The sequence below is a fragment of the Lontra canadensis genome, unplaced genomic scaffold (genome assembly GCF_010015895.1).
Source record: "Lontra canadensis isolate GAN:19392208 unplaced genomic scaffold, GSC_riverotter_1.0 scaffold10, whole genome shotgun sequence".
Classification (NCBI taxonomy): Eukaryota; Metazoa; Chordata; class Mammalia; order Carnivora; family Mustelidae; genus Lontra; species Lontra canadensis.
In genome coordinates this window covers 5857843-5885196 of record NW_022631004.1, presented here as the reverse complement: position 1 = coordinate 5885196, position 27354 = coordinate 5857843, and the positions used below count along the sequence as shown (strand labels likewise).

Sequence of the window (27354 nt, the reverse complement as noted above, 5' to 3'; positions counted from 1 at the left end):
GATAAAAGGAGCAATCAAGATATGCAGGAGAAATAGAGATACGGTCTCATAAACAACCCCACCCCTGGCATGGTGACAGACAAAAGGGAGGGATCTCACCAAACAGGCACTCCTCCCAGGGCGAGGGAGAGTTTGGTGCCCCATACCCGGCAATCTACCCCTGCTATCCACAGGAAGACAGAAGCCTCCAAAACATCGGCCTTGGAAAACAGTGAGGGTATGTCTGGGGTTCCCAAAGTGTTATAGGAAACGGAGATTCCCCTCTTAGAGGGCTCACACATAATCTTGTGGGCCCTGAGACACAAATCTGAAAAGTGCCTATGCTATATGTGACAGAGATTCATTTGCTAATCTGGGGGCATTGGATGGAGGAGCGGGAGACAGCGGAGATGCTCACCAGAGCACTACTGGCCGCTACTGCTAGCCCACGCAGGTGAGAATGGACGCAGTATCCTCCTGCTGCTTTGCCGGCACAGGTCAGGGCAAGAAGTCACAGCACTTGCTAAGGCTGGCAAGTGAGGGCAGGAGCAATGTTCCATTGGCTCCCTGGCTGGGGCAGGCAAGATCACAGAGCTCTCCCACTCTCTAAGACTGTGAGTGTGGGCAAACGCAACACTCTCCTGCCCGGTGACTGGGGCTGGTGACTGTGAACGGTCACGGCATTCTCCTGCTGCCAGCCCAAAGCCAAAGGCGGCAAACAGAAAAGGCACTTCCAGTGAATCACTGAAGCCCACAGATGCACTCCGTTAAGGCATTTTCCCCACTGCCTTTCTGAAGCCAGTGACTGTGCCCTGCCCCTACACTGTCCAACTGACTCACTACAGCCAGCAGACACATGCAATTCACCCAAGTGACACCCTTGATTGGCCCTGGTGACCAAGAGGACTGGTGTTCTAAAGCTCCACAGAACTGTATAACAACTGGAAAGGCTGTTCTGGGCAGGCTCCGACCCCCAGGGCACTACACAGACAACACACTGAAACACAACTCCCAGTTTTCTCGGGAATAAAACCCATGCACTTAGCCTGAAGCTTCAGCCTGCAGGGTAGGCAGGTTTCCCTCACATACAGAGGCCAAGGAGTGGTCCCAGGGAACACAAGCAGGGAGACACCATCCTGTGCACCCTATTGGCTTCACTACAGTCAAGGAGACTTCCCAGAAAGGAGCCTATATACTCATCTGGAGCCCCAGTTTTTGCAACTGTCACCCAGGGGACCCCCCCCCCAATCTATTAATCTAAAGATCAGCTGGGATTAGCTGTGGTCCCACAGGACTATACATATTTGCATACTTTAAGCAGCTGCCTGAGAGTCTGGATTCCAATCAGCAGGTGCTTAGATTACAAACAGGTCTTGGCACACTCTCTACAATGGAAGAATATCAAAAACAATTCAGGTAGCTTAGGCAATCATAAAGGCTCAAGAGACAACCGGTAGCTAAAGCAAGATTGAATGAAAAGGATCACACTTACATAAGGCCATTCCTTTGAGATTGAGAGAGGTAGATGTTTGCCTACTATACAGAAACAAACACAAGAGAGTCAAATAAAGTGAGGAAACAGAAATATGTTCCAAATGAGAGAATAAGACAATACTTCAGAAAAAGGCCTTACTGATACTGAGGTAAGTAAACTACCTGATAAAATAATTTAATGTAATGGTCATAAAGATGCTTGCCTAACTCAAGAGAAGAATGGGTGAACACAGTGAGAATTTTAACAAAGAAATAGAAAACATAAAAAAAGTACCAAACAGGGGTGCCTGGGTGGCTCAGTTGGTTGTGTGTCCGACTTCTGATTTTGTTTCAGGTCATGATATCAGGGTCTTGGGATCAAGTCCCACATCAGGCTCTGCACTCAGTACAAAGTCTGCTTGGGATTCTCTTCCTCTCCCTCTGGCCCTCCCCCTGCTTACACTCTCTCTCAAAATCTACATTATAGGGGTCCCAAAAGGAAAACAGGGAGATAAAGGGACAGAAAACTTATTTGAAAAAAATAATGGCTAAAAACCTCCCTAAAGAAAAAAAACAGACAATGCAGGTCCCGGAAGCCCAGAGTTACAAATAAGATGAAACCAAAGAAAACCAAATCAAAACACATTGTAACTAAAATGTCAGAAGTTAAAGATAAAGAGAGAATATTAAAAGCAGAAAAACAAACTGTTACATATAGGGAAATTCCATAAGCCTATCAGCAGATTTCTCAGCAGAAACTTTGCAAGTCAAAAGAGGGTGGCATGACATATTCAAAGTGCTGAAAGGAAAAAATTGCTAAGAATACCCTCAGAATACTCTACCAGGCAAGGTTATCTCTCAGATTTGGAGATAAAGAATCTTCCAGATAAGCAAAAGCCAAAGGCTAGTAAACTACCCTTAGAAGAAATATTAAAAGGTTTAAACTGAACAGATATAGCACTAATTAATAACAAGAAACATACAAAAGTAAAAAAAAAAAAAATCTTGCTGAAAAGGTAAATACGTAGTAAAGGTAGTGGATTATTCACTTACAAAGCTACTAATAAGGTTGAAAAGCAGAAATTGTAAAATTAACAAAAAGATGTAAAAAGAGACATCAAAAACAAAACGTAGGGGTGCCTGGGTGGCTCAGTGGGTTAAGCCTCTGCCTTTGGCTCAGGTCATGGTCTCAGGGTCCTGGGATCTAGCCCTGAATCTGGCTCTCTGCTCGGCAGGGAGCCTGCTTCCCCCCGACCCCCGACTCTCCACCTACTTGTGATCTCTGTCAAATAAATAAATAAAATCTTAAAAACAAAATAAAGAAACAAAAAGCAAAATCTAGGGGGGATGGGGAGTTTAAAAATGTAGTTTTAGAATGTGTCCAAATTTAAGTTATTATCAATTTAGAATAGATATTTACACACACATGATTACATATGTGAACCTCAAGGTAACCACAAAGCAGAAACTTACAGTAGATGCACAAAAGAAAATTTGAAAGGAATCATATAAATGTAACACTAAAGAGAGTTGTCGAACCAGAGGGAAGACAGAAAGAAAAGAAAAAAGAAACAGAGAAACTATAAAAACATCCAGAAAACAGTTAACAAAATGGCAATAAGTATATACCTATCAATAATTACTTTAAATGTAAGTGGACTAAAATCTTCAATCAAAAGACAGAGAATGGCTGAGTGCACTAAAAAAAAAAAATAAAACAAGACACATTCACATACTGCCTACAAGTGACTCACTTCAAAAGTTAGGACACACACAGACTAAAAGTAAAGGTATGAAAAAAGATATTCAATGGAAATGGAAACCAAGAGAAAACTGATGTAGCTATACTCATTTCAGACAAAAATGACTTTAAAACAAATACTGTAACAGGAAAAACAGGGGCATTAGATAATGATACCCAGCTAGAAGATACAACATGTATAAATATATATGCAAACAATACAAGAGCAGCAAAATACAAGCAAATTATTAACAGACCTAAAGGGAGAAACTATCCTCTCTCCCCACTTCATTTAACGTTGTATTGGAAGTCCTAGCCACAGCAATCAGACAAGAAAAAGAAATAAAAGGCATCCAAATTAGTAAAGAAGTAAAACTGCCACTTTTGCAGATGACGTGATCCTATCTATAGAAAACCCTGAAGACTCCACTAAAAACCGGCTAGAACTAATAAATGAATGCAATAAAATTAAGAATACAAAATTAATATATAAAAATTTGTTGCTTTCTTATAACTAATAGCTAACTATCACAAACAATTCAAGAAAACAATCCCATTTACAATCCCATCAGAAAGTACAAAATAAATTTAACCAAGGTAGGTGAAAGCCTATAACCTGAAAAACTGTAAGACACTGATTAAAGAAATTGAAGACACAAAGAAATGAAAAGATATTCTGTGCTCATGGATTGAAAGAATTAATGTTACTAAAATTTTCATACTACCCGAACCAATCTACAGATTCAACGCAATCCCTAACAAAATCCCAATGGCATTCTTTGAAAAAAATAGAGTAATTCTAAAATAGGTATGGAATCACAAAAGACCCCCCAAATAACCAAAACAATCTTGATAAAAAAGAACAAAACCAGAGGTATCACACTTTCTGATTTCACACCATACTACAAAGCTAAGGTAATCAAAACAGCATGGTATTGGTATAAAACAGATGCATAGATCAATGGAACAGAACAGAGAGTCCAGAAATAAACCCATGTATGTATAGTTATTTACAATAAAGGAAGCCCAAATATACAATGAGAAAAGAACAATTTCTTCAATACATGGTGCTGGGAAAACTGGACAACTACAAGCAAAAGAATGAAACTGAACCATTATCTTATACCATATCTAAAAATTAACACAAAATGGTTTAGAGACTTGAGTAAGACCCAAAACCATAAAACTCCTAGAAGAAAACATAGACAGTAAGCTCCTTGACATCAGTTTTAGCAGTATTTTTTTGGACCTCAATTCAAAGGCAAGGGAAACAAAAACAAAACAAATAGGACTACATTAAAAAAAAAAAAATGCTTGTCCACAATAAGGGAAACCAACAACAAAACAAAAAAGCAACCTACTGAATGGGAAAAGATATTTGCAAATCATATATCTGGTAAGGGGCCGATATCCAAAATATATAAAGAACTCAAACAACAACAACAAAAACCTAACAATCCAATTTAAAAATTGGCAGAGGACCTGAACAGACATTTTTCCAAAGAAAACATACAGCTAGCCAATGGGCACATAAAAACATGCTCAACATCATTCATGATCAGGGAAATGCAAATGACAACCACAGCGAACTACCACCTCCTACCTATCAGAATGACTAATATCAAAAAGAGAAAAAAATAACAATTGTTGGTAAGGATATGAAAAGGAAACTCTTGTGGACTGTTGGTAAGAATGTAAACTGGTGCAGCCACTATGGAAAACAGTATGCAGGTTTCTCAAAAAAAATTAAAAATAAGAGCTACCATATGATCCAGCAATTCTGCTACTGGGTATCTTAAAGAAAACAAAAACACTAATTCGAAAAGACCTATGTACCTCTATGTTCACTGCAGCCTTATTTACAGCAGCCAAAATATGGAAATAATCTAAGTGTTCATCGATGGATAAATGGATAAAGAAGATGTGATTATCTGTCTGTCTATCTATCTATCTAATGGAATACTATGTAGCCATAAAAAGAGTGAAATTTTATCCATGACAACTTGGATAAACTTTGAAGGCATTATGCTAATTGTAAGTCAAAGACAAATACCACAAGATTTCACTTATATGTGGAAAATAAAAGATAAACATACAAACAAAACAGAACTAAATCCAGACTCAAAGATATAAAAACAAATTGGTGGTAGCCAGAGAGGAGGAGGATTTGGGTGGGTAGGGGGCAAAACGAGTGAAAAACAAAATGTACAAACTTCCAGCTATAAAAAAGTCATGGGGATATAACATAAAGCACAGGAAATGTAGTCGATAATATTGTGTTAACTTTGTAAGGTGACAGATAATAACCAGACTTACTGTGGTGACCATTCTGCAATATGTAAAAATGTCACATCACTCTGTTGTACACCTGAAACTAATATAACAGTGTATGTCAATTATGCCTCAATTTTAAAAAATAACAACAAAGAGAAGAAATGAAAAACAGGACATTTTCTTCAATAACTCAACGCCATTATCACACCTATCAAGACTAGGAATAATTCCTTGATACTATCTAATACTCAGTTCATTATCAAATATCCTTGACTGTATCAAAATGTCTTTTTAAAGTTGGTTTGTTACAAACCAAACAAGGGCCACACATACTTATGTCTTTTAAGTTTCTTCTCATCCAAAGGAACTTCCATCCCTTTTTACTCTCATACCATTTGCTTATTATAGAAGCCATCAGTTTGTTGTTTTATATAATGTCCTGCATTCTGTATTTGACTATAAACTTGTACTATAATTAAACTTACTCTTTATGCTCTCTGTGTGCTATGAGTAGAAGCAGCTTTAGAGACTCAGGTTTCACCTTTTTTTATCTGAATACTTCACTGAATATTGCTTCATACTTTGTCATATCAGGAGACACACATCTGCCTTTTTCTATTTTTCATGATGCTCAGATTGATCAGAGGATTCAAATGGTAACAGACTGAGCACTCTATCAAGTTCTCATCTAAAACTATCCACTTCTGATAACATCCCCCGAATCAATGATCTTATGAGGGGCTGCAAGCAGCGATTTTCAAATTCCATCAGTCCAAGCATATTTATTAACTGAAATTCTTCCCTCTCATCAACTAAGCCCACTGTTTTCTTTTCTTTTTCTTTTTTTTTTTTTTTTTTTTTACTTTGAACCCCCATTTGGACAGGAAAAGCAAGATAAATACTTAATACTTTCCTTTCACTTCCAATTTTCAGAGGAAGGAGCTGGTGTCTTAGCTACTTCCAGTAAAGCTTACTTCTAACTAAACTGGAACCAAAATAAAGTATGTATTTTTTGTAAGACATATAAACAAAAGGGAAAAGAAGAGATCTGTAAGCAATCTAACTGATTCTAAAGAGTTAACCAGCGACTTCAGATTTATCCAGGGATATAAAAGTCCAAAGATCTAGGACAACGAGATCTAAGACTCTCAGAGGAAAAAAGGGTCTGGTCGAATTCTTGTTCCTTTGATAAATCAACAGAAAGACCTGTCCAGAGCTTTGGTGTCTTTGCGAAATGACTACCTTTATTCCAAACATGACTTGAAGGCAAATCTCATGCCAAGATCTTCTTAAAAAGCTACACGTACATGAGCTGACTAAATAGTACCATTTCCTGTGGATACCATACATAAATTGGAATACCCTGAGATACAGTGAATCTGGCTTGTGTCCCACTACAACAGTCCCTTCTGCTTAGCTGGCCACATTTCTGCATCTTCATCTTCCCCGCTACATGCAACCTTTTGTTGCATGTTCACACCGAACACAAGAAGTTCATAGCCAAGGAACTATGCCCTGGTAAGACAAGATCATCTGTTCAAATTCTTGGGAATTTGAAATGAAAATAAGGAAAAACTTGGGCAGGGTATAGTGGATAGAAAGAAAAGGCATGGACTATGGTTGAGCCATACAACTGGCAGAGGACCCAAATGAAGATCCTGAACTCTCGTGATGAGCTTTTGAGTTATTGTGAATCTCGAGCTACCTTCCTAATCTGGTCTCCATCCAGGTCTGTCCTATGATAGCTCCAGATGTCTTTGTTACTCTGATCTACTTATTGTTCCACAGAGAGCTGTATTTGTTTGCTAGAGCTGCCTTAACAAAGTACCACAAACTGGGTGGCTTAAAAAATAAATTTCTTTTCTCACGGTTCTAAAACTGAGAAGTCTGAGATCAAGGTGTCAGCAGGGCTGGATCCTCCTAAAAGACATTCCTTGGCTTGCACATAGCCATATTTCCCCTTCGTACATGTCTGCATTCAAATTTCCTTTTTGTATAAGGACGCCAGTTATATTGGTTTAAGGCCTACACCTAATGACCTCATTTTACCTTAATTACTTCTTTAAAGACACTATCTTCAATGGTCACATTATAGGTACCCCACATTCTGCAGTTAGGACTTCTGTGCGTGAATTGTGGGGGATGCACCTTTCAGCCCATAACAATATCTTTAAAGCGAACTCCTCTTTATTTAAGCTAGTCTGAATCTTGTTGGTTGCAACCGAATAAACCTTACCAAAATTGCTACATTTTTTGGTTTTCGATTATTTAATTGTTCATGTGTTTCTTTCAAACTTCCCAAGAGTTTGAGCTATGAGAGAGTAATAACATGCTTTAAAAGTTCAGTGAATTCGGGGCTCCTAGGTGGCTCAGTGGGTTAAGCCTCTGCCTTCGGCTCAGGTCATAATCCCGGGGTCCTGGGATCGAGCCCCGCATCGGGCTCTCTGCTCAGCAGGGAGCCTGCTTCCCTTCCTCTCTCTCTGCCTGCCTCTCTGCCTGCTTGTGATCTCTCTCTGTCAAATAAATAAATAAAAATCTTTAAAAAAAAAAAAAAGTTCAGTGAATTCTATCTCCGCAGACCTAGTACCCTACAAACAGGTGGTACCAGAAACATAAAGGGCACAGAGAATTCTGTAGAAGATGCTGTGCCATGGCACCCAAGATCCCCTTTCAGGGCTAAAGTATTCATTCTCTTAGCAACCGGGAGTGTTGGCTGCTCTTAGTTCACTGCTAAGTCCTATCCCAAGAATTGTCAACAGAGTCACTTCACCCAAGGTAATGCCCGTTCCTTTCCAGCAGCCTACATCCAATCATACTGAAGTCCAAAGGCCCAGCCTTCTCGTCTCCACTCAGGACATCTCTGAAGAGCCACCCCAGCTCCAGAGCAACTTGTGGGATTGGCTGTGGCCCCTATGCAAGTGAATCACAGTTCAGCTCTCCCTCTGCCCAATCCTGCTTCCATCCTGCTTCTGTCCCCACTCACCCCTCAAGGTGTTGATCCTTAGACTACTCCCCAATAAACTTCTGCATGCAAATCTCTTAATCTACTTCCCAGAAAATCTGACTTGCCCTATATTCTATGGCTAACACGCTGACAAAGATGCTACCCTTGATCTTAGCCTAAAGGCCAAGAACTGGTAACACCATGACAAAGAAGAAAACAAAACAAAACTAACAAACAAAAATTGGGAAAAATTGGCCAGGTACTAGGTAATTTCCTCGTTTCCGTTTCTTGCTTTTGAAGAATCCTGTCCATCTTCCACATTCTTGCTAGAGAAAGGGTCCCGTTCCTTCTGATCCCCTCTGACTTGCCCTGTACAGACATCTACCGCATCCTCCAATCCACAAGCAGGAACCCCAGACATCCTGCTCTCCCTGGACAGTAGGGGGCGCCTCAGGCCCCAGCTCCTCCCCCTGGGTCCTGCCACGGCATTTCTGAAGTCTGACCCCTTCACTGCCTGGCTCTACCGTGAAAACCAAAGAGCAGAGGGTGAACCAGAGAATACATCCAAGAGCAGAAGCTGGTCCCATCCCCCTTCTCTGGCTGTCCCCCAGCTGGCCTCTCCTTGGAAACAAAAAGTGCTGATTCTGAGGACCAAGACATGGGCCCTGCTGCCAGCACCTTCCTACTCTCCCTACTACTGGGTGAGCCTCTGAGGGGTAGGGGGACACGAGCGGGGCGGGGGGGGGGGGGGGGTTGTGGTTGAAGGTTTCGGGAGAAAAAGCTATCAAATAGAACAATAGGACACATCACCATGGGACATTACTTATGAAGAGTGTGTCCTGGGGAAATCCTGAGGGGATATTATTCGCGAAGCAGTAAACAAAGACCCCTGCCCTTGTGGGGCTTGTAATCACGGCACTTATTAAATACATACATTTTAAAGCAGGTTAGAAAGTCCTAAATGTTATGAAACTGAAAGGGGCAGCAGCGGTGCAGGGCAGGAGGTGTGGTGTAATTTTAAATAGAGTAGTCAAGGAAGTTTTACTGTGGAATCATTCCAGCAAAGCCCTGAAGGAGCTGTGTGACTTAGCTACTAGGAGCATCTAGGAAAAGAGCATTTTAAGCAGAGGAACTGGAAGTATCAATACTCTTGAGTGATTTCAGGCATAAGCTTGTTCACTTATTTTTCTGGCCCACGATGATTTAAAAGCAGGGTAGGCTGAGAGCAGGAGAAAGGTAACAGGTAGAAGAAAAGATACACAAATGCTGTAAAATGCCAATTCAGATAAAGAAAACAGCTCATTAACCTCAAAAGCACCTGAAGACATCATTGTGTTTACAACCTAACATACCTGATATTCCTGATGACAATCCTGAATCTTCCAGTAAAAGTTAAATTACATTCTGTGTATGCTGCTAAAGAAGGCAGGTTAAGTATGTAATTTTCGAGATTCTCACTAATGGGCAGACATTTATAAAAATCTAGCCTTTAATATAAATCTGAGAGACTAAAATGTGTGGAAAGCCTTATCATTCAATGAGTCTAGATATAAAATGCATTATTGTGTATTAACAATATGGTGTTTGTCTTAGGGTCTTGCCCAAGCTCTTCCCCCGAAAATAAAGATCTGCAATCAGGTGAGTGGTCTCGACCTGGACTGCTGGGTTTGGAACTTGGATAGGATGGAGGCTGGAGCCAAGAGAGGACTCCGGTCCTAGGAACAGATGGGAGTTTGAGGATGGTGAGAAGATGAGGACCTGAGGAGCAGGACACTGAGGTTCTACATGTCTATCTCTCTTCTCTCTCTAGTGTGTGGACGACCTGTATACTCAGGCCGTATTGTGGGTGGCCAGGATGCTGCTGCAGGGCACTGGCCTTGGCAAGTCAGCGTGCGCTTGGGCGAAAACCATGTCTGCGGAGGGTCTCTCGTCAGTGACCGGTGGATATTGACAGCAGCACACTGCTTAAAAACGTGAGTCCTAGTCCTGGTGACTAGCACACAGACAGGTTCTCAGTAAATACTTGAATGACTTCATGAATGAACCAACAGACAAATGAAAGTGGTAAGACAGGTTGGGGCACCTGGGTGGCTCAGTCGGTTAAGCATCTGATTCTTGATTTAGGCTCAGGTCATGATTGTGAGATTGAGGCCCAAGTCCGGCTCTGTGCTCAGCATTCTGTCTGCTTGAGATTCTCTCTCTCTCTCTCTCTCTCTCTCTCTGCTCCTCCCCTTGCTTGCAATCTCTTTCTCTAAAATAAATAAATAAAATCTTAAAAAACAAAACAAAACAAAACAAAAAACAAAGAAAGTGAGGAGGAGGCAGAAGGAAACCCTACATCACCTTGGACGAGGGACAGGACATAGAGGTAGAAAAAGAAATGACAGAGATAGGCACTATATTAGAAACTTTTCTTACTTTGTGCCAAATTATTTCCTAAACATGAGCCAGGGAACTGTCTTAAGCTTTTCTGGATCACAAACACAATCTGAGCTCTCGCTCTCAGAGCTACTGCTGTAAGAAAAGAAAGGTGCCACGTGGAGAGTAGTTCTAGGGACAGGCTCATGTGAAACTGATGTCTCCAGCCTGTAACAGCTAGTGAAGGCTTGAGGCCTGCCATCATAAGGGCGTTTGGAAACAGATCCTCCCAGAGTCAAGCCTTGAGATGAATGCAGCCCAGCTCAACTGTAGCCTCGTGAGAGAGGAGTTGGAGGCACCCACCTAAGTCACACCTGATTCTGGACCCACAGAAACTGTGAGATGAATGTTTATTTTTTTAAGCCTCTAATATGTGGTAACTTGTTATGCAACAACAGATAAGTAATATATATAGAAACCAAAACAGCAGGACTTTTCAAGAACAATACCGAAAGCTCAAAGGAAATAGAGCAAGAACTTCAAAATGCTGGGAGAAAATTATTTCCAACCCAGAATTCTACCCATACACAAATTACTGATCAAGTGTGGGATAGAGACAAGACATTTTCAAATATACAAAGCAGCAAAAATATTACCTCTCATGCACATTTTCTCAGGAAGCCTTGGGAGAATGTGCTTCAATAAAATCAAGGAGAGAAAAGCAACATGGAATCAAGGGGGAAAACGGGGACACAACACAGGACAGAATCCCCAAGAAAATGGGAGAGAATACTGGACAAAACTCTGGCCATAAAGCATGTAAGAGGAGACCATGGAGCCAGGAGACAACAAAAGAAAGAGTGATTAGGAAGAGAGGAAAGGAGAAACAGCAACAAATCAACCCTAGTCCAAGCTGAAAGTAGCCTGGTTCATTCTTGGTCTGTTACCACCCTTTCTTCCCTAGAGACTCAGTGCTACACATAGGCAGCTTGTTCTCACCCAGCTGTAGCACCTGGGATGCTCCATTTTTATTCTCCCTTTTCTATTCCCCTTAGGCTCTGGATTCCTTTGCTTTATAATGTACGGCTGGGATCCATTCAGCTACACCAGACAAGTCAAAGTGTGAACCATCGTGTGTTCAAAATTATCACCCATCCCCAAACTCAACGTACAAATGCAGACATCGCCTTGCTGAAACTGGTCTCTAGAGTCACCTTTACTTCTTCCATGCTGCCCATCTGCTTGCCCCGGATCACAAAGCAGTTGAAAATTCCAGCCTCTTGCTGGGTGACTGGATGGGGAAATGTTAAGGACGATGAAGGTGAGAATGGGTAAAAAAAAAAAAAAGGGTTGTTTTATCCATCCTCCTCTTTTTGTACCCGCTCCAGAACATTTGCATTCTATGCATACCACTACTATGGCAAATATTTTTTAATAAACCCCAACCATTGATATTATCTATGTCTTCAAATAAAATATCTTTTTTCACATTTACTATGTTTATTTTATTTACTTTTAGATCCTGCCTAGAGTGTAGCTACAGCTGCAAGAGCAGATACTAACAATTTGAACACATAATTACTTCTTTGAAACAAAGGTTAGCAAACCTGATCTAAAGCCTGGAAGAGTCTAGTGGTTTTGAAAATCTGTTTTTAAAGTGTTGGGTCAACTCTTTCCCAGGAGGTGTGAACACAGACAAGAAATTATCTGGGAGCAGAAAAACAGGAAAGGAAGACTTCAAATACTCATATCTTTACTGAATCAAACTGTATCCCAATTTCTCTTTATTTAGAACACAAGGATTACCCCACATTGGCACATCAGAAAAACCTTAGGACAAACTGAAATAATTTTGAACTACCCATTGTGTTAAGATTAAATTTACCAAAAATATTCTTGCATTAGCAAATATGATTGCAAAGTGACTATATTCTGCTTTTGGATTCCCACAGAGATTTCTGCTAATCATGACTGAATGTCGCCCTTGCAACTTTCCAGATTGCTTTTCCTTTCATTCCTGTCTGTCTTTACAGATCATGATTCTCCCTCCATCCTCCAGGAAGCAGAAGTACCCATCTTCGACCACCAGGTCTGTGAACAACTCTACAACCCAATCGGTTCCATGCTGCCAGAATCAATACCAGTCATCCAAGATGATGAGATATGTGCTGGCGATATAGCTAAAATGAAGGACAGTTGCAAGGTTAGGGCTTGCTCTTGAATTTTTTTTTAATATGAGACTTTAATTTTGATCTGGGTTTTCCTGTATGTAAACAACAGTAGATTGGGAATCAGGAGACAAAGGTTCTGACAATAATTCTTGTGTTATGCTGAATTACTGATGAATTTAATTCTCTTCCACTTTTGATCTAGAGAAATGCTAACCATTGGTTACTGGGATTTTCACAGACTTGTTTATTTTTATAAATATATTAAGAAGTTGACATAGAACTGCCAACTTTATTTTTAAGTAAGAACATTGCACTCTACACTCAAAAGATGTCATTCCACTGTCTCCTGATCATAACTGTCCAATGAAGAATTGTCTTCCTCCACTGAGTGTGATGTGTTGTTTTGCTCTGATTGTTTTCAATATAATTACCTTCACATTTGATTGTCAGAAGTTTGAATGTGATAGGGCACCTGGGTGGCTCAGTTAAGTTAAGCATCCGACTCTTGGTTTCGGCTCAGGTCAGGGGAAGTCAGCTTGGGATTCTCTCTCTCTCTCTCTCTCTCCCTCTGCCCCTCCCTTGCACATGTGCATGCTCTCTCTCTCTCTCTCTCTCAAATAAATAAATCTTAAAAAAGAAAAGAAGTTTGAATATGATGTGCTAGGAGTGATTTTCTTTGTATCTATCCTATTTAGGATTCATTGTCATTTCTCTCACTTCGTCTAGTTGAAACAGAAAATGTAGGTTACATCTTTTGATATTTTCACACTGTCTGATACTGTTGTTTTGTTTTGTTTTACCTTCCTCTGCTCTTCAAATTGGATACTTATAAATTAATCTGTATTCAAGATCATTGCCTCTCTCCTGTCATCTACGTTTTAGTGTTAGGGTCATCTAGTGAAAGTTTTCTTCACATATTTTCACATGTTATTTTTTAGTCCTAGAATGACCTCTTGGGTTTTATTTCCTTTTCCTCCCTCCCTCTCTCTCTTTCTTTCTCTCTCTCCCCTTTCCTCCCTCTCTCCCTCTTCTTCTTCTTCTTCTTCTCTCTCTCTCACACACATACACACATGCACACACATACTTTTCTCTAATTCTGCCAAGATGTCCTATCTGTATATTCGTTATTTGCAATAAAACAATAATGGAACACGGCTTCATACCCATTAAGATGGCTATTATCAAAGCAGACAAGGATGTGGATAAAGTGGAAACTTCATACTCCTACTGGGAATGTAAAATGGTACAGCTGCTTTGGAATTACTATTCTTCAAAAGGTTATATACAGAGTTACCATATTACCAAGGAATTCCACTTTAGGTATACACCCAAGAGAAATAAAAACATGTCCACAGAAAAAAATTACACATGAATAGTCATAGCAGCATTATTCATAATAGTCAAAAAGTGAAAATAATCCAAATGCCCACCAACTGATAACTAGACAAACAAAATATGGTCTATCCAAATAATGGAATAGTACTCAGCCATAAAAAGGAATGGAGCACTGATAGATGCTACAAGGATGAACCTTGAAAAAAGTATTCTAAGTGAAATAAGTCAAACACAAAAGATCATATATCCTATGCTTCATATGTCCAGAATATGCAAATCCATAGAGGTAGAAAGCAGATTACCAGCTGGCCTAGGGCTGAAAGGATGGTGACTATTAATGTGTATGGGGTTTCTTGTAAGGGTGATGGAAATGTGGTGATGGTTGAACAACATTGTGAATATACTAAAAAACCACTGAACTGTACACTTTAAATGGGTGAATTGTGTAGTATATGAATTATATCTCAATAAGGTGTTAGGAAAAGAGACAGCAAGATTGAGAGAAACCATCGACTACTATCACTATTATTTTATATATGAAAAGATTATTTTAACATTAAAAAAGGCAATAAGAACCTAAGAATAGAAAAATAAGGATTGTTCATTAAATTGAAATAAATTTACCTTTAGGGAAAAAATTCATCACATTAATTTCTCTTCTTTATCACAGATGAGTATTTTGAAACTACTGATATATTTAGCTAAGGTCTCTGCCAGTTTCAAATTCTACGATTCTAGAATTCCCATGATCTTCCCCTAATGCAGTAAGAAGCCTAGCTCCCTCTAGGGTTCTCCGGCACCATGGGTTCCACTGCCCCATTTAAGGAACTCTCCACCTCTTGTGGCCACTTTCCTCTTCAAGGTCCCTTCTCACTACCCTCATGACCCTTATCTTTCCGCAGGGTGATTCTGGAGGACCTCTGTCATGTCATATTAATGGTGTATGGACCCAAATAGGACTGGTAAGCTGGGGATTAGGCTGTGCTAAATCTCTCCCTGGAGTCTACACCAGTATTATCTACTATCAAAAATGGATTGAGACCACTATCTCAAGAGCAGAGGTCTTAGATGCCAATATTTTGGACTTCTCTGACTTCCTGAACCTTACTGTACTGCTCTCTCTGGCTCTCCTGGGACCCTTCTGTGCCTTTGGGGCTAACATTTTACCAGGAGAGTAGACAGTATAGCTAAAGCCACTGGCCAAGTATAGGGTTGGGGTTGGAACACATAGAGATTAAGCCCCAGGAGCAGAGAACTCACAGGAGAGTCACTGGGAACCCTGGATCACTTCATTAAAAGACTTAGAAATTACTTTTGTTTCAAGGTTCTTTATTCTGAAAGTATGTTTTAGTGGTTGGAATGTGAATAGCTGAGAAATGAGACTGCCGGTTTTGTCCATGGCATTCTTTGTCCCGGACTATGAATCTTACAAGGCAAGAAAGGTGCCGTCTACGAATAAGTAATTATGGACACAGATAAAATGGCTACTGGAGAAGCAGGCAAGAAAGGAAGTATCTGTGAAGGCAAAAGGGGTTAGTCCTCAAGGAAATATATTAAGAGCTGACTTTGGGGGCACCTGGGATTCAGTCCCACATTGGGCTCCCTGCTCAGAGGGGAGTCTGCTTCTCCCCTTCCCTCTCCTTGCTGCTACCCCCATGCTTGTGTGCTCGCTCGCACTCTCTCTCTCTCAAAAAGAAATAAATTTAAGAAAAAAAAAAAGAGTTTACTTTGGGTCCATGGTTTTCATTATCGGCTTCTTACCTTGTCTATATTCCTCACTTCCTGTACTATCCTACATTTTGCCTCTGCAAGGGATCAAATTAAAAATGTGTATGTATAATTCAGCTGTGTTTTTCTGAAATTTTAACATTTTGAAATACCAATGTGACCTACTACCAAGAAATGGATTAATGCCATGATCTCAAGAACTGAGGTCTCAGGTTTCAATAATCCGGACCTGCCCAGGTTGTTTAATGTTACTCCAATAATAAAATACTTCAAATGTTTAATAAGGACAGGGTAACATCCCTTGCTTAACTAGCATGCTTCTTTTTGTTAATCCATCCCATGACCTACTATTTTCTACTTTACCTAGGCTTCCAGGAGCTCAGAGCTAAGTTAAATACTCAATTTCAGTCATTACCTTTATCCTAGATAATTGAGTGTTTCCATTCACATCCCTTTTTATTTAAATCATCCTTCATTTCTCATCTGAGTGAACGTAAGCTTTATTGCATCTGTGTCTTTCGGAGTAAGTCAACTTTCCAAAAAACAACTTTTTGGATAAACAAACACCTTTCATAGGAAATGAGAGTAGGTTTGGAAACTTAAAATCCTTGCTAGCCGTTAACCCCATCTCTCTTCTGGACTGCCACTGCCACCCACACCCTTTCCCTCACTCACACCGATGCTCAATGCCACTTACTCTCCACAGCATTCAGACAAGTGTTTTCTAAAAACAAAGATTAAAAAAATAATAAAGATTTTTTAATACATTTCTCCCCCCATTTTCCCTGCTTTAGCACTTCAAAGACATCTCCTTGCTCAGAGGGTAAAGACCAAAGTCCTTAAGAGGACTGACAAAGCCCTGCAGGCTCTGATGCCCGCCTGCTTCTTCAGCCTCCGGGCACCCTGCTCTCCAAGTTTTCAATTCTTCAAATGTTTCAAATCGCCTCTCAGCACAGGGCTTCTGCATCTGCTATTCCCACTCCCCTACCTCCTTTGCCTACTTAATTCCTACTGTGCCTCCGATCTCAACTCTTCCTTTACTTCCTCAAGGAAGCTGTGCCCAACTCTCCCGAGCAGATCAAAGCCCCCAGTATATATCCTCGTAGCATTATGGAGCCCTCTTTTGTAGGACTCAACACAGCTGTTAATAGATTATTCGTCTGTGTAATTGTCTAGTTGAAGTACATTTGACTTACCAAAATGGAAGAATTTTTGTTTTTGCCAACCACTGTATCCTAGTTGCAGTAAATACTTGAACAAATGAATGAATGAATAATAATCACTCAACCTCTTTGTTTCCCCAACTAAGAACACGGGTATTTTGTTCAGGAGGTGGCCCAGAACCTGACACAAGGTCTTACACAAAATAGACCTTCAAATATTAGTTAAATAAAAGAAGGAAAGAACGTTTCAGTCTCGTTCCCTTTCTCGTCTCTCTCCAGTTGTAACAAACAAAGGAGAGAAAAGAGCACGTACAACAGGCCAACTAGAAGGTTTCTGTAAGCAAGAATTTAAATTAGGCAACCGCTGGAAAGACATAGAGGGCAAAGCAAAATGGCAACTGAGAAAAAAGAACAAAACAGAAAAAAGGGGCAAGAAAGGAAATAGAGGAGAAAGGACAGACTAAAATTAAAACAAACAGGAAGAGAAAGCACACAAAAGTATGGGCCAGGACAACACAGCACGAGGACATAAAGAAGGTCAAGAAGGCCAAAACACTGCTTCCTATCATTTCTCCAGACTCTCAAGAAGACCTGCTCTGCAGCATGGGATCTGGCAAAATTCTTCTCATGAACCAAGAGGTGAAACTTAAAACTTCTGGAGGGACCAGACCATTCAAGGGGAAAGAACAAGATAATGAAAGAAGAGGACCACATGACCTCACTGTCCTGGCCAATACTGGCTGGATGGACCAGGGATAGGCAAGCCCCTGCTTGAACAGCTGCCCAGAAGTGATGGGGCAGGTGGCCTAAAACCTTACCTGCCAGATGCACTCGTGTTGGACAAGCCAACAGATCCCTTCTCCTGGGAAGTATGAATACGCATCGTATGGGATTCAGCAAGCACTCAACAGTACTGAGTGCCCCCGGTGTTCCAGGCACCATTCTGGCCACTGAGGATGCAGTATGTTCAACACGCCAAGCCTGCCTTCAAGGAGCTTACATTCCAGTGGGGGAGAGGGACAATAATCAAATGGAAAATAAATGTTTATTATAATGTCACGTATGGGAAAGTCTGATAAAAGAGAAGCAGCAGATAGAGTATCACAGTGGGGGATCCCACTTTAGATAGGGTGGTCAGGGAAATTTCCCTGAGAAGTCGACCTTATATAGAGACCTGCATAAAGGAGGATAGAAACAAACAGACAAACCTGAGAAAGAACATTCCAGGTAGATCGAATAGAGTAAAAGGTTCTGAGTTAGAAGTATGCTAGGTGTGTATGTGAGGAAGAACAGAGAGGTCAGTGCAATGCTGGACACTGTGGGCAAAGAGGGAGAAGGGGATGAACTGAGACCAGAGAGGGTGCCAAAGGCAGGTCCTATGGAGTCTGGAAGACCCCAGTAAGGACTCTGAATTTTATTCTCAGTGCAACGAGAAGGCATTGGAGGGCTAAGACCAGGGGAGTGATGAAAGAAGAGAAGAACAGAAAATCCCATACCACAGCACATGGGAGTATGTGGAGGCTATGAGGGGGGTAGGGTAATGGAGAGGGGGTTCAAATGGCAGCAGATTTAGACAAAAAGCAGAGGGAATAAGCATCTTATACCAAAGTACTATTGAGCAAAACATGAGGGCTGCGTACAGTATCCTGGAGCATCAATGAGGAAGGTTGGATTCCATAAGGCTATGTGCTGTTGTCTACCCTAGTCCCCATCTGCACTACCCTTACAATAGGGCCCCACAAACCAGGGTGAAGAAAAGCACAAGCCCAGGTTTCTTACCATCTACTTTGTAATTCATCATTAAGACACCAACCTAACTTCCCATTTGTCTTTTTCCCTTGTTACCCAGACCAATGTTCTTCTCCCCGCCTCATCCCACTTTTATCTTGAGCCCTCGTTTTATCTGCCCTCTATCCTGTTATACCCTTCTCTCATAAACCTCAACCCACTTATTTTTGTCTACTGATTAAGAAAAAGAGGCAGTGAATATCTAAAAAGCAGACTGAAAGGACCCTAGGAAATGGTTTTAAAATTTAACTGGAAATGTGTGAACTATATGATGTGTGAAATATATCTCAATAATGCTATTTTTAAAAAACAGGGAAATTTTTCTTCTGTTTAAATTAAAAATGATTCATCTGTAATGTATTTAGGACTCTAGGATCTTCTAAATAATTCTTTAACTGTATTTTTTTTTAAAAGTTCAAACTACATACATTTTTTGTTTCAAATGCTAACACACAAAATGTAAAGCTTAACCCAGTATGAAACAGCAACTGGTATACATTACCAGAGGGGGTAAAAATCAATAAACATTTGTATTCACACAACTAAAATGTCAAGTACTTACTGGTAACAAATTTAGTCAATGACACCACAAGTGACTAAATGGGGAAGAAATAAACAGGGACATCTTTACACTCTATTTTGGAGGGGGGCTCAGCAGCATTTCTGCTTTAAAAATCAATTTTAATTTGTAGAATACTTTATTCCTTGGAATATCTGATTTATGCTCCAATTTTCACTTTCACATCTTGAGGAATTTAACTAAGGTGAGATTTAAGGTCACATTTAACAAATAAAGCTGTACACTAAGGCTGCTGAAAATCCAATCAGCAATTTTCCCCCTAAAAGTGGGGGAAAATTATATAGCTATTTCCAGATCTTCAATTAATATGACAAATGGACTATTTCAAGTAATCACCCATTTTTCCTTTATTTCACTAAATTGTGAAGTCACCCTCAAAATGTGGGGACATTATGGAAAAAGAATTCAAAATAATAAAATGTGGAGGTTGTACTTTGAGATTATTTCGACAGTGACTCTTTTATCTTTTCAGATGTTTGACTTAATTCTGAAGCTGTACTATTCTCCCCACCACATTTGACTATGCAAATAGTTTATTTATATACTGGAAATCAGCTACCTGAGAATTTTATTAAACAAATGCCTTCTTCAGGAAAGGGAGGAAGAGGAAGGAGTCACTCAAAATAACCAGAGGTTAGACTGATTATATTCCCTACTCTCAACGTTAAGAGAAAACGTTCTCTGTCATAAGAATAAAAAAGACTGAAATATTTAATAAGAAATTCTAATTATCATTCAGGATAATCACCCTTGACTGACCCAAATTCTCTCCATGGCATCGTCTACCATTAAAAGTGTTCACTTCCTCTCTCCATGTGGTTGGAAGAGAGTGACTGGGGTCTGGTCCTGTGGCACGTGACACCTAGCCCACACTACCTTGTTCCATAATTAACTATGAACACCCGGGAGTGAAAAGAGTAAGACAGGATTAGGGCCTAGGGCTCCAAAATGCTAAAAGCTTCTGATTTTAGTGAAAATTAGTGAGAAGAGGATAGATTCTAGATGCACTTGGGTAAAAATGAGATAATTCTTTGACTGGATTTAGATATGATGTGATGGATTGGATGTGGATGATGATGAGAATGGTAACTGGGATACAAAGATAGGAAAGAGAAGGACCTGAAAGGAGAAATCAAGAATGACCCTTAAGTTACTGGCCTCAGAATGGTCACACTATTAAATGAAATAAGGAAGGATGGAAGAAGAACAGATTTGAGGGGCTACCTAATCCAGTGGTAGGCTGAATTCCCCAAGGATGTCAATGTTGTAATCCCCAGAATCTATGACTGTGTGACCTTACCTGGTTTAAAAAAAAAAAAAAAAAAAAAAGACTTTCCATACATAATTAAGTTAAACATTTTGAGATGGAGAAATTATGCTGGATTATCTGGGTGAGCCCCACAGAATCACAAATTTTCTTGTAAAACAAATGCAGGAGAGTCAGAATCTGAGGTGTTTACTCCACTACGCAGAAGACATAAGGACTGAAGCAGAAGGAAGGGAGGAGCAAAAAGATGCTATGCTGCTGAAATTGAGGACAGAGCCCGGGGCTACAAGTCAAGGAGTGTGGTCAGACTCTAGAAATTAAAAAAGGCAAAGGCACGATTCTCCCCTAGAGCCTGAAGACGGAACGCAGACTTATAACACCTTAATTTTAGCCCAGTGAAACTGATTTCAGACTTGTGACCTCCAGAACTGTGGGACAAGAGATTCATGTTATTTGAAGGCACTAAAGTTTTACTAATTTGTTACAGCAGCAACAGGAAAGGAATACATTCATCTCAGACTTGAGAAGCCTTTTAGATAACCCAACTAACAATGCCAAGCAGGCAGTCTGGAGCTCAGAGAGGGCAAGACCAGAGAAACAGACACACAAGAATGTTTAAAATATGGACCCTCTTATCCACACCCCTCTAACCCTACACCCCAAAGAAAATTGAAGATGTTCAGGCATTCCTAGATTTATTCATAGAACCTGCAGAATATTGTAAGTAGCCAGAAGGCAGCTTATTCTAACCCTGATCAGAAGACTGTTTCCTCCCTAAGGAGGAGGAAACCAAGTAACTCTTCATTTAAAAAAAAAAAAAAAACCTTTAAAAATTTTTTTCCCAATACTGTTTATTTAAAAAGAGAGAGAGGCACCTGGGTAGCTCAGCAGGTTAAGCATCTATCTCTTGATCTCCCCTCAGATCTTGATCTCAGGGTCGTGAGTTCTGGCCCCAGAAATAGAAATGTTACAGAAATATCTAACACAGAAAGTTCAAATCCTCCATGTAACCACTGTAAACCACTGTATTCATCACTACCACCTTTTATACTCCTCATGCTTAAGGATGTGGTCAAGATGTCTCTGACTTCTTTTTAACTGTTTACTCAGATGTACAGTTGTGCTTTTTTTTTTAACCTTGCTTTAAAAAAAATTGAGGGGCACCTGGGTGGCTCAGTGGGTTAAGCCTCTGCATTCAGCTCAGGTCATGATCCCAGGGTCCTAAGATCAAGCCCCGCATCTGGCTCTCTGCTCAGCGGGGAGCCTGCTTCCCCCTCCCCCTCTGCCTGCCCTGCCTCTCTGCCTATTTGTGATCTCTCTAAATAAAATCTTTAAAAAACAAAACAAAATCGAGCTTGCTTTTCAAAATTAGCTTACAATAACACAAAGCTGTGGTTACAACCTACAAAGCCTCAGAGTTGAGAGATATTGGATTCATTTTATTAATAATTCCATATAATTAGGCTAGACAAAAAGACATGATAACAGTTGATCAAAGAAATTTTCTGTCAAGGAATGTTTTAAAATAATGAAAACATTTAGCTTTAAAAACTAAAATCACTAGTTCATCTTCAAAGGCAAGTATTTGAATGTCAGGAGAAATCTCCTATCCCCCTGTGAGTTCAATGAAGCTATTTTTACTTCTGAAATAGAGACCTAACATGAAGGACCTTGCAGAGACAGTATTTAAAAAATGCATTTTTTTCCACATTCTTTTGTCCAGAAGCTGCTGAGTTGGTCATAAGGAAAAATATGTTAGCTCCCTAAAAGAGGCCAAATAAATGGCTAGATCTAAAATGGATACATTTTAAAACTTCTGAAAGCAGGTCACAGAGAAAGCAAAACAAAACGAATGTCAATCTACCTTTCTTTGCAGCTCATCAGGCCTAACCAAGCTCTTCCAAGAAAGAACAATCCCTTGAGCATCACAATAGGAGCTCCCTTTGCTGTTGGATCATGCTGAAAACTGTACACAGTCAGTGGGGTGCCTGGGTGCCTTAGTCAGTTAAGGCTTCAGACTCTTGTTTTCAGCTCAGGTAATGATCTCAGGGTTGTGAGATCAAGCCCCTCGTGGAGCTCTGCTTGTCCCCTTTCCCCTCCTCTCTGCCCCTCCCCCATTCACATGGTGCTCTCGAATCTTCAAAAAAAACCTGCACAGTCAACTTTGCACAATATTTTTCATCAAGTGTTTGAATCTCTGTAAGTGGAAAACATCTACCAAATACCATGTGAATTCATAAAATAGGCTCTAGAAAAATCTTTCTTGGACAAACACTGTTTTTCCAGTCATGAAAATAAGCTAAGCATACAGGATAGATCTGGGAATTCCCAGGAAAAAAAGGTCCAAGGCCCCATTAAGAAATCTGAGCTTTAAGGGGAGGATACAAGGTACGAAGTGCTAGGGAATAACAAGGTCAATTTACATTTTAGAAAAATCACTTTGATGGATGTGTAGAGAATGAATTACAAAAATGCAAGTATGGAGGCAGAGAAGCTAGGTACAAGGCTGTTGCGAATGGTGAAAAATACCTGGACCGGGATGGCAGCTGCGAGGACAGAGAGAAGAGGACCAAGTCAAGGACTACATAGGAATGTATGTTCAATAGAATTTGGTAAGAGATGATTTAAAAATATAAGTAATCGTGGTGGGGGAGGAAGTTAAGAACTTTACCTAGGTTTCAGGGTGAGAAATGTAGATTAAAAACATCAAGAGTCTATTAAAAAAAAAAAAGAAATCCAAACAGACACATTATATTTTTACATTGTTCATTTATTAAATAAGCCAGTTGAGAGAATCAGAATATATTCCAAAAGCTCAATGGGCCAATTTCTAGTTACTTATTAGTTACAGAAAGTTCATGAAAAAATAACACACAAAGAATCCTAAAATCCAAGTTTCTGCCATGGTTCCAGTCTGCTCACGCTAGCGAACATTTTAAAGAGGCTGTGGTAAACGATATTGTTCCTAAGGACTCACAGCCCTCCCTGGAGAAGGATTATCCACCCATGGAAGGTGCCAGGTGACTTGCGGGGGCCTTCTGCAGAAAGATTACACTTCCCTATACCACTAACACTGTTGGCCAAAGAAATAGGAGTAAAAGTAATATAAGCTACTTCTGAATAAAAGTTTTAAGAGGTGGCACATGATGTGTCCATTGTTCTTTTTCCCACGTAGGGATTGCTCCTTCAGCCAGGATCCCAGAATGAAGAAGACAAGAGAGGCTGAGCTATACCTCACCAACTGAATATAACTGTTACGGGATACCGAGCTTTAGAGATTGTTGATAACCACAGCATTAACAACAAAATACGACAGATGTGTCTAACAAGTAACAATATAAGTTTATTTCCCCTCTTCCAGCTGAATTTTTCTGTTGATTTGCTAAGAAATCAGCGGATAGTTAAAAAAAAAAAAAAAAAAAGTTGGCCCAAATATCCCAAAACTAAAAGAACTTTTAAACTGGAAGGAAACTTGATAGTCTGTTACAGCAAACTTTTTCCATAAAGGTCTAGAAAGCAAATATGTTAGGTTCGTGGACCACATGACTGTCAGCACTACTCAGCTCTGAAGATAGAGCACAAAAGCAGCCACAGACAATATGCAAATGAATGAGCATGGCTGTGTTGCAATAAAACTTTATTTATAAAAACACTGAGTCAGATTTGGCCCACAGAAATATAGTTTCCAGATCACTGGCCTAAATCCTTCATACTGTCAATGATGAATCTGAGACCCAGAGAGATTAAATCAAGGTCATACAACTGGCTAGCTGCAATTTGAGCATGAGAATGCAGTCTCCTAAATCTAGTCCTCTAGAAAATGTTCTGCTGGGTCACAAGATGGAAATGACATATACAGGAAAGTATAAGGCAGAGAATGCTAAGGGTAGGTTTTGATTATATTAAGTAACTTTCAACAGTTTAGTTACAAATGAGGATTTGCCTTTCAAGTGCTTATGGCTTTCAAAAAACAAGTGAAAATCATATGATTGAATAGGTGAACAAATGATAAATTAGCCAATGCCTGAAAAATGATCTTCACAGGAAACACAATTATATACCTCCTTCCTATTATCATGTCCTTACTTTATCAATCACTTAACAGGACAACATTTGCTATGATCATTGCAATCCAACTCATCTTAAGGATTTTTTTTTTTTAAGGGCATAATATGAGCAACAAATACACTAGACCAGTAGGCAATTATTTCACATGGTATTTTAAATTTATTTCTTAAAGTAATACTCATTGGAGGAAACTCAAACAATACAGAAATATATACAATGACACACTCTATGTCCTCATCAATTCCACTCCCCAGAGTTTTAACATATGACTGATTTATATCAATCCCAACAGTGCCAACTGTGCAATCAAACTTTCTCTTGGGACACCTGGGTGACTCAGTCAGTTAAGTATCTGCCTTTGGCTCTCAGGTCATGATCCCAGGGTCCTGAGACTGGGTCCTGGGATTGAGTCCCACATCCAGCTCCTTGATCAGTGGGGAGCCTGCTTCTCCCTCTGCTTGCTGTTCCCCCTGTTTATGTTCTTTCTTTCTCTCTCTCTCTCAAATAAATAAATAAAATCTTAAAAAAGAAAAAAAAAAAAAAGCTACTTTCTCTTTCAATAACAGGAAGAATATGGAGTTCCCCTGGCCAGATATACCTTAGAAATCATGTTTTTAAAAAAAGTAACAGAGAGATTAAGGATTGTCTATGGCCTGAAACTGAGAAAAGCATGCTGCCTATGCAGGGTTTAAATGGAGGGTCTTGACCCCACCACAGTAACCCAATGAGTGAGACTCCTGGAATATTTTGATAATGTGTACGATACACAAACACTTCAAAACGAGTAACAATGTCCACACCTTCTCTTTTCGTATTAATTGGGAAAACTTGGCTAATTTGCTGATAAAAAGACTGACAATGAGATTTTTAAAAAATTCATACTTGAGTAATGTCAGTGAAAAGGCAGAGTAAGGAGCTCCAAAAGTCTGTCCTCTGTAAAATCAATTTTAAAAACCTGGCAGAAACTGGCAGAACCAACTCTTTGGGAACTCTGGAAACTAACCAAAAGCTTGCAACAACATCTTATTGCACCTAAGTCCAGTGAAACACTTAAAAACAATCTGAACTTTGGTTAAAGTAACAAGCTTTGTAACACTTTAACTTACCCTGGCTCCATCCTCCATTCTCCAACTCAATGGGTAGCCTTGAAAAATAGCTTGTCTTCCTGATACCAGTATCAAACAGAGTTTAAAAAAAAAAAAAAAAAAGGGTAGAATAGACCCTCATTCACTAATTGTAAGGCAGTGGACCCTTGAACAACATGAGGGTTTAGGATGCCAACCCTCTGTGCAGTCAAAAATCCACACAGAATTTCTGCCTCCCCCAAAACTTAACTATTAAAAGCCTACTGTTGACTAGAATCCTTACTGATAAGTATATTAATACATATATTGTATGTTACATGTACTACATACTGTATTCTTACAATAAAGTAAATTAAAGAATGTTACTGAGAAAATACATTTATAGTACTGCACCGATCAAAAAACACCGTGCTGTTCAACAGTCAACTGTAAAATGGGTGCCTTGAAAGACCAGCACAAAAGACTTGCCTTTATCTTGCTTAACTCAGAACTCTCCAAGTGCTAAAAAGTGGCTAGCTGGAGAAGTCTGTTGAAAATATTTACAGGTAAATAAATATATTTGTTGCTGATATGGGACAATGGCTAACAGTTGGGGGAAACAGACTAACCAAAGACATTGGGAGGAAAGCCTGGAGAATAAAAAGCTTTGGGGAGTAAGGACTTTGAAAAGCTCCTCCATATTCCTGGGAATCTAGAAAGCCCTGTGCATTCCCCGGGGCTGGGGGGGAGGGGAGCACAGGCTCAGAAAAGATCTGAGAAGGCCCTAAACTCCCATCTCAGGCTGATCTTCAGCAGGAAATGAAGGCTACAGCAAGTTGTACACTGCCTGGCTGGACCTTGAGGGTATGCTGTGATACACCCACAGAACCCACTGCAAAGACTGGGAGATGGGGGCAGTTATTTAAGGGAAATTATCCAATCACTAACTGACCACTAAGGTAATGAAACAGGATACTTCAGTGCCACACATCACAAGAATACATACTTCAGGGCACCTGGATGGCTCAGCGGGTTGAGCCTCTGCCTTTGGCTCAGGTCATGATCTCAGGGTCCTAGGATGGAGCCCCGCATCGGGCTCTCTCTGCTCAGTGGGGAACCTGCTTCCTCCTCTCTCTCTGCCTGCCTCTCTGCCTACTTGAGATCTCTATCTGTTAAATAAACAAATAAAATCTTAAAAAAAAAAAAAAAAGAATACATACTTTACAAAATGAGTTCAAAAAAGTCACTAAACAAACAATACCCAAAAGAAGCAGTAATAATCAACTTTGTGGCAGGAGAAGAATCTGATTTCCAGCACTGCTACATTGTAATATTCAAAATGTCCAGTTTTCCACAAAAAAATTACAAGAAATACAAAGAAACAAGAAAACATGGCACACACACAGGGCAGAGGGCGGGGG

The 27354-nt window shown here is 40.0% G+C and overlaps 2 protein-coding genes across 5 annotated transcripts in view; one reads left to right on the top strand and one right to left on the bottom strand.

The window, feature by feature from the left end:
* The window catches only part of SH3D19 (SH3 domain containing 19), a 172196-nt gene that overhangs the window by 126691 nt on the left and 18151 nt on the right, over window positions 1-27354 (bottom strand). The gene's annotated exons all lie outside the window — the stretch shown is intronic.
* On the top strand, window positions 10161-15726 carry LOC116866554 (serine protease 48-like). Its single transcript, XM_032855535.1, is given in 5 exon segments — window positions 10161-10384; window positions 11825-12090; window positions 12803-12972; window positions 15178-15441; window positions 15444-15726. Coding segments are annotated over 5 exon segments (1071 nt in total). The 5' UTR covers window positions 10161-10196; the 3' UTR covers window positions 15627-15726.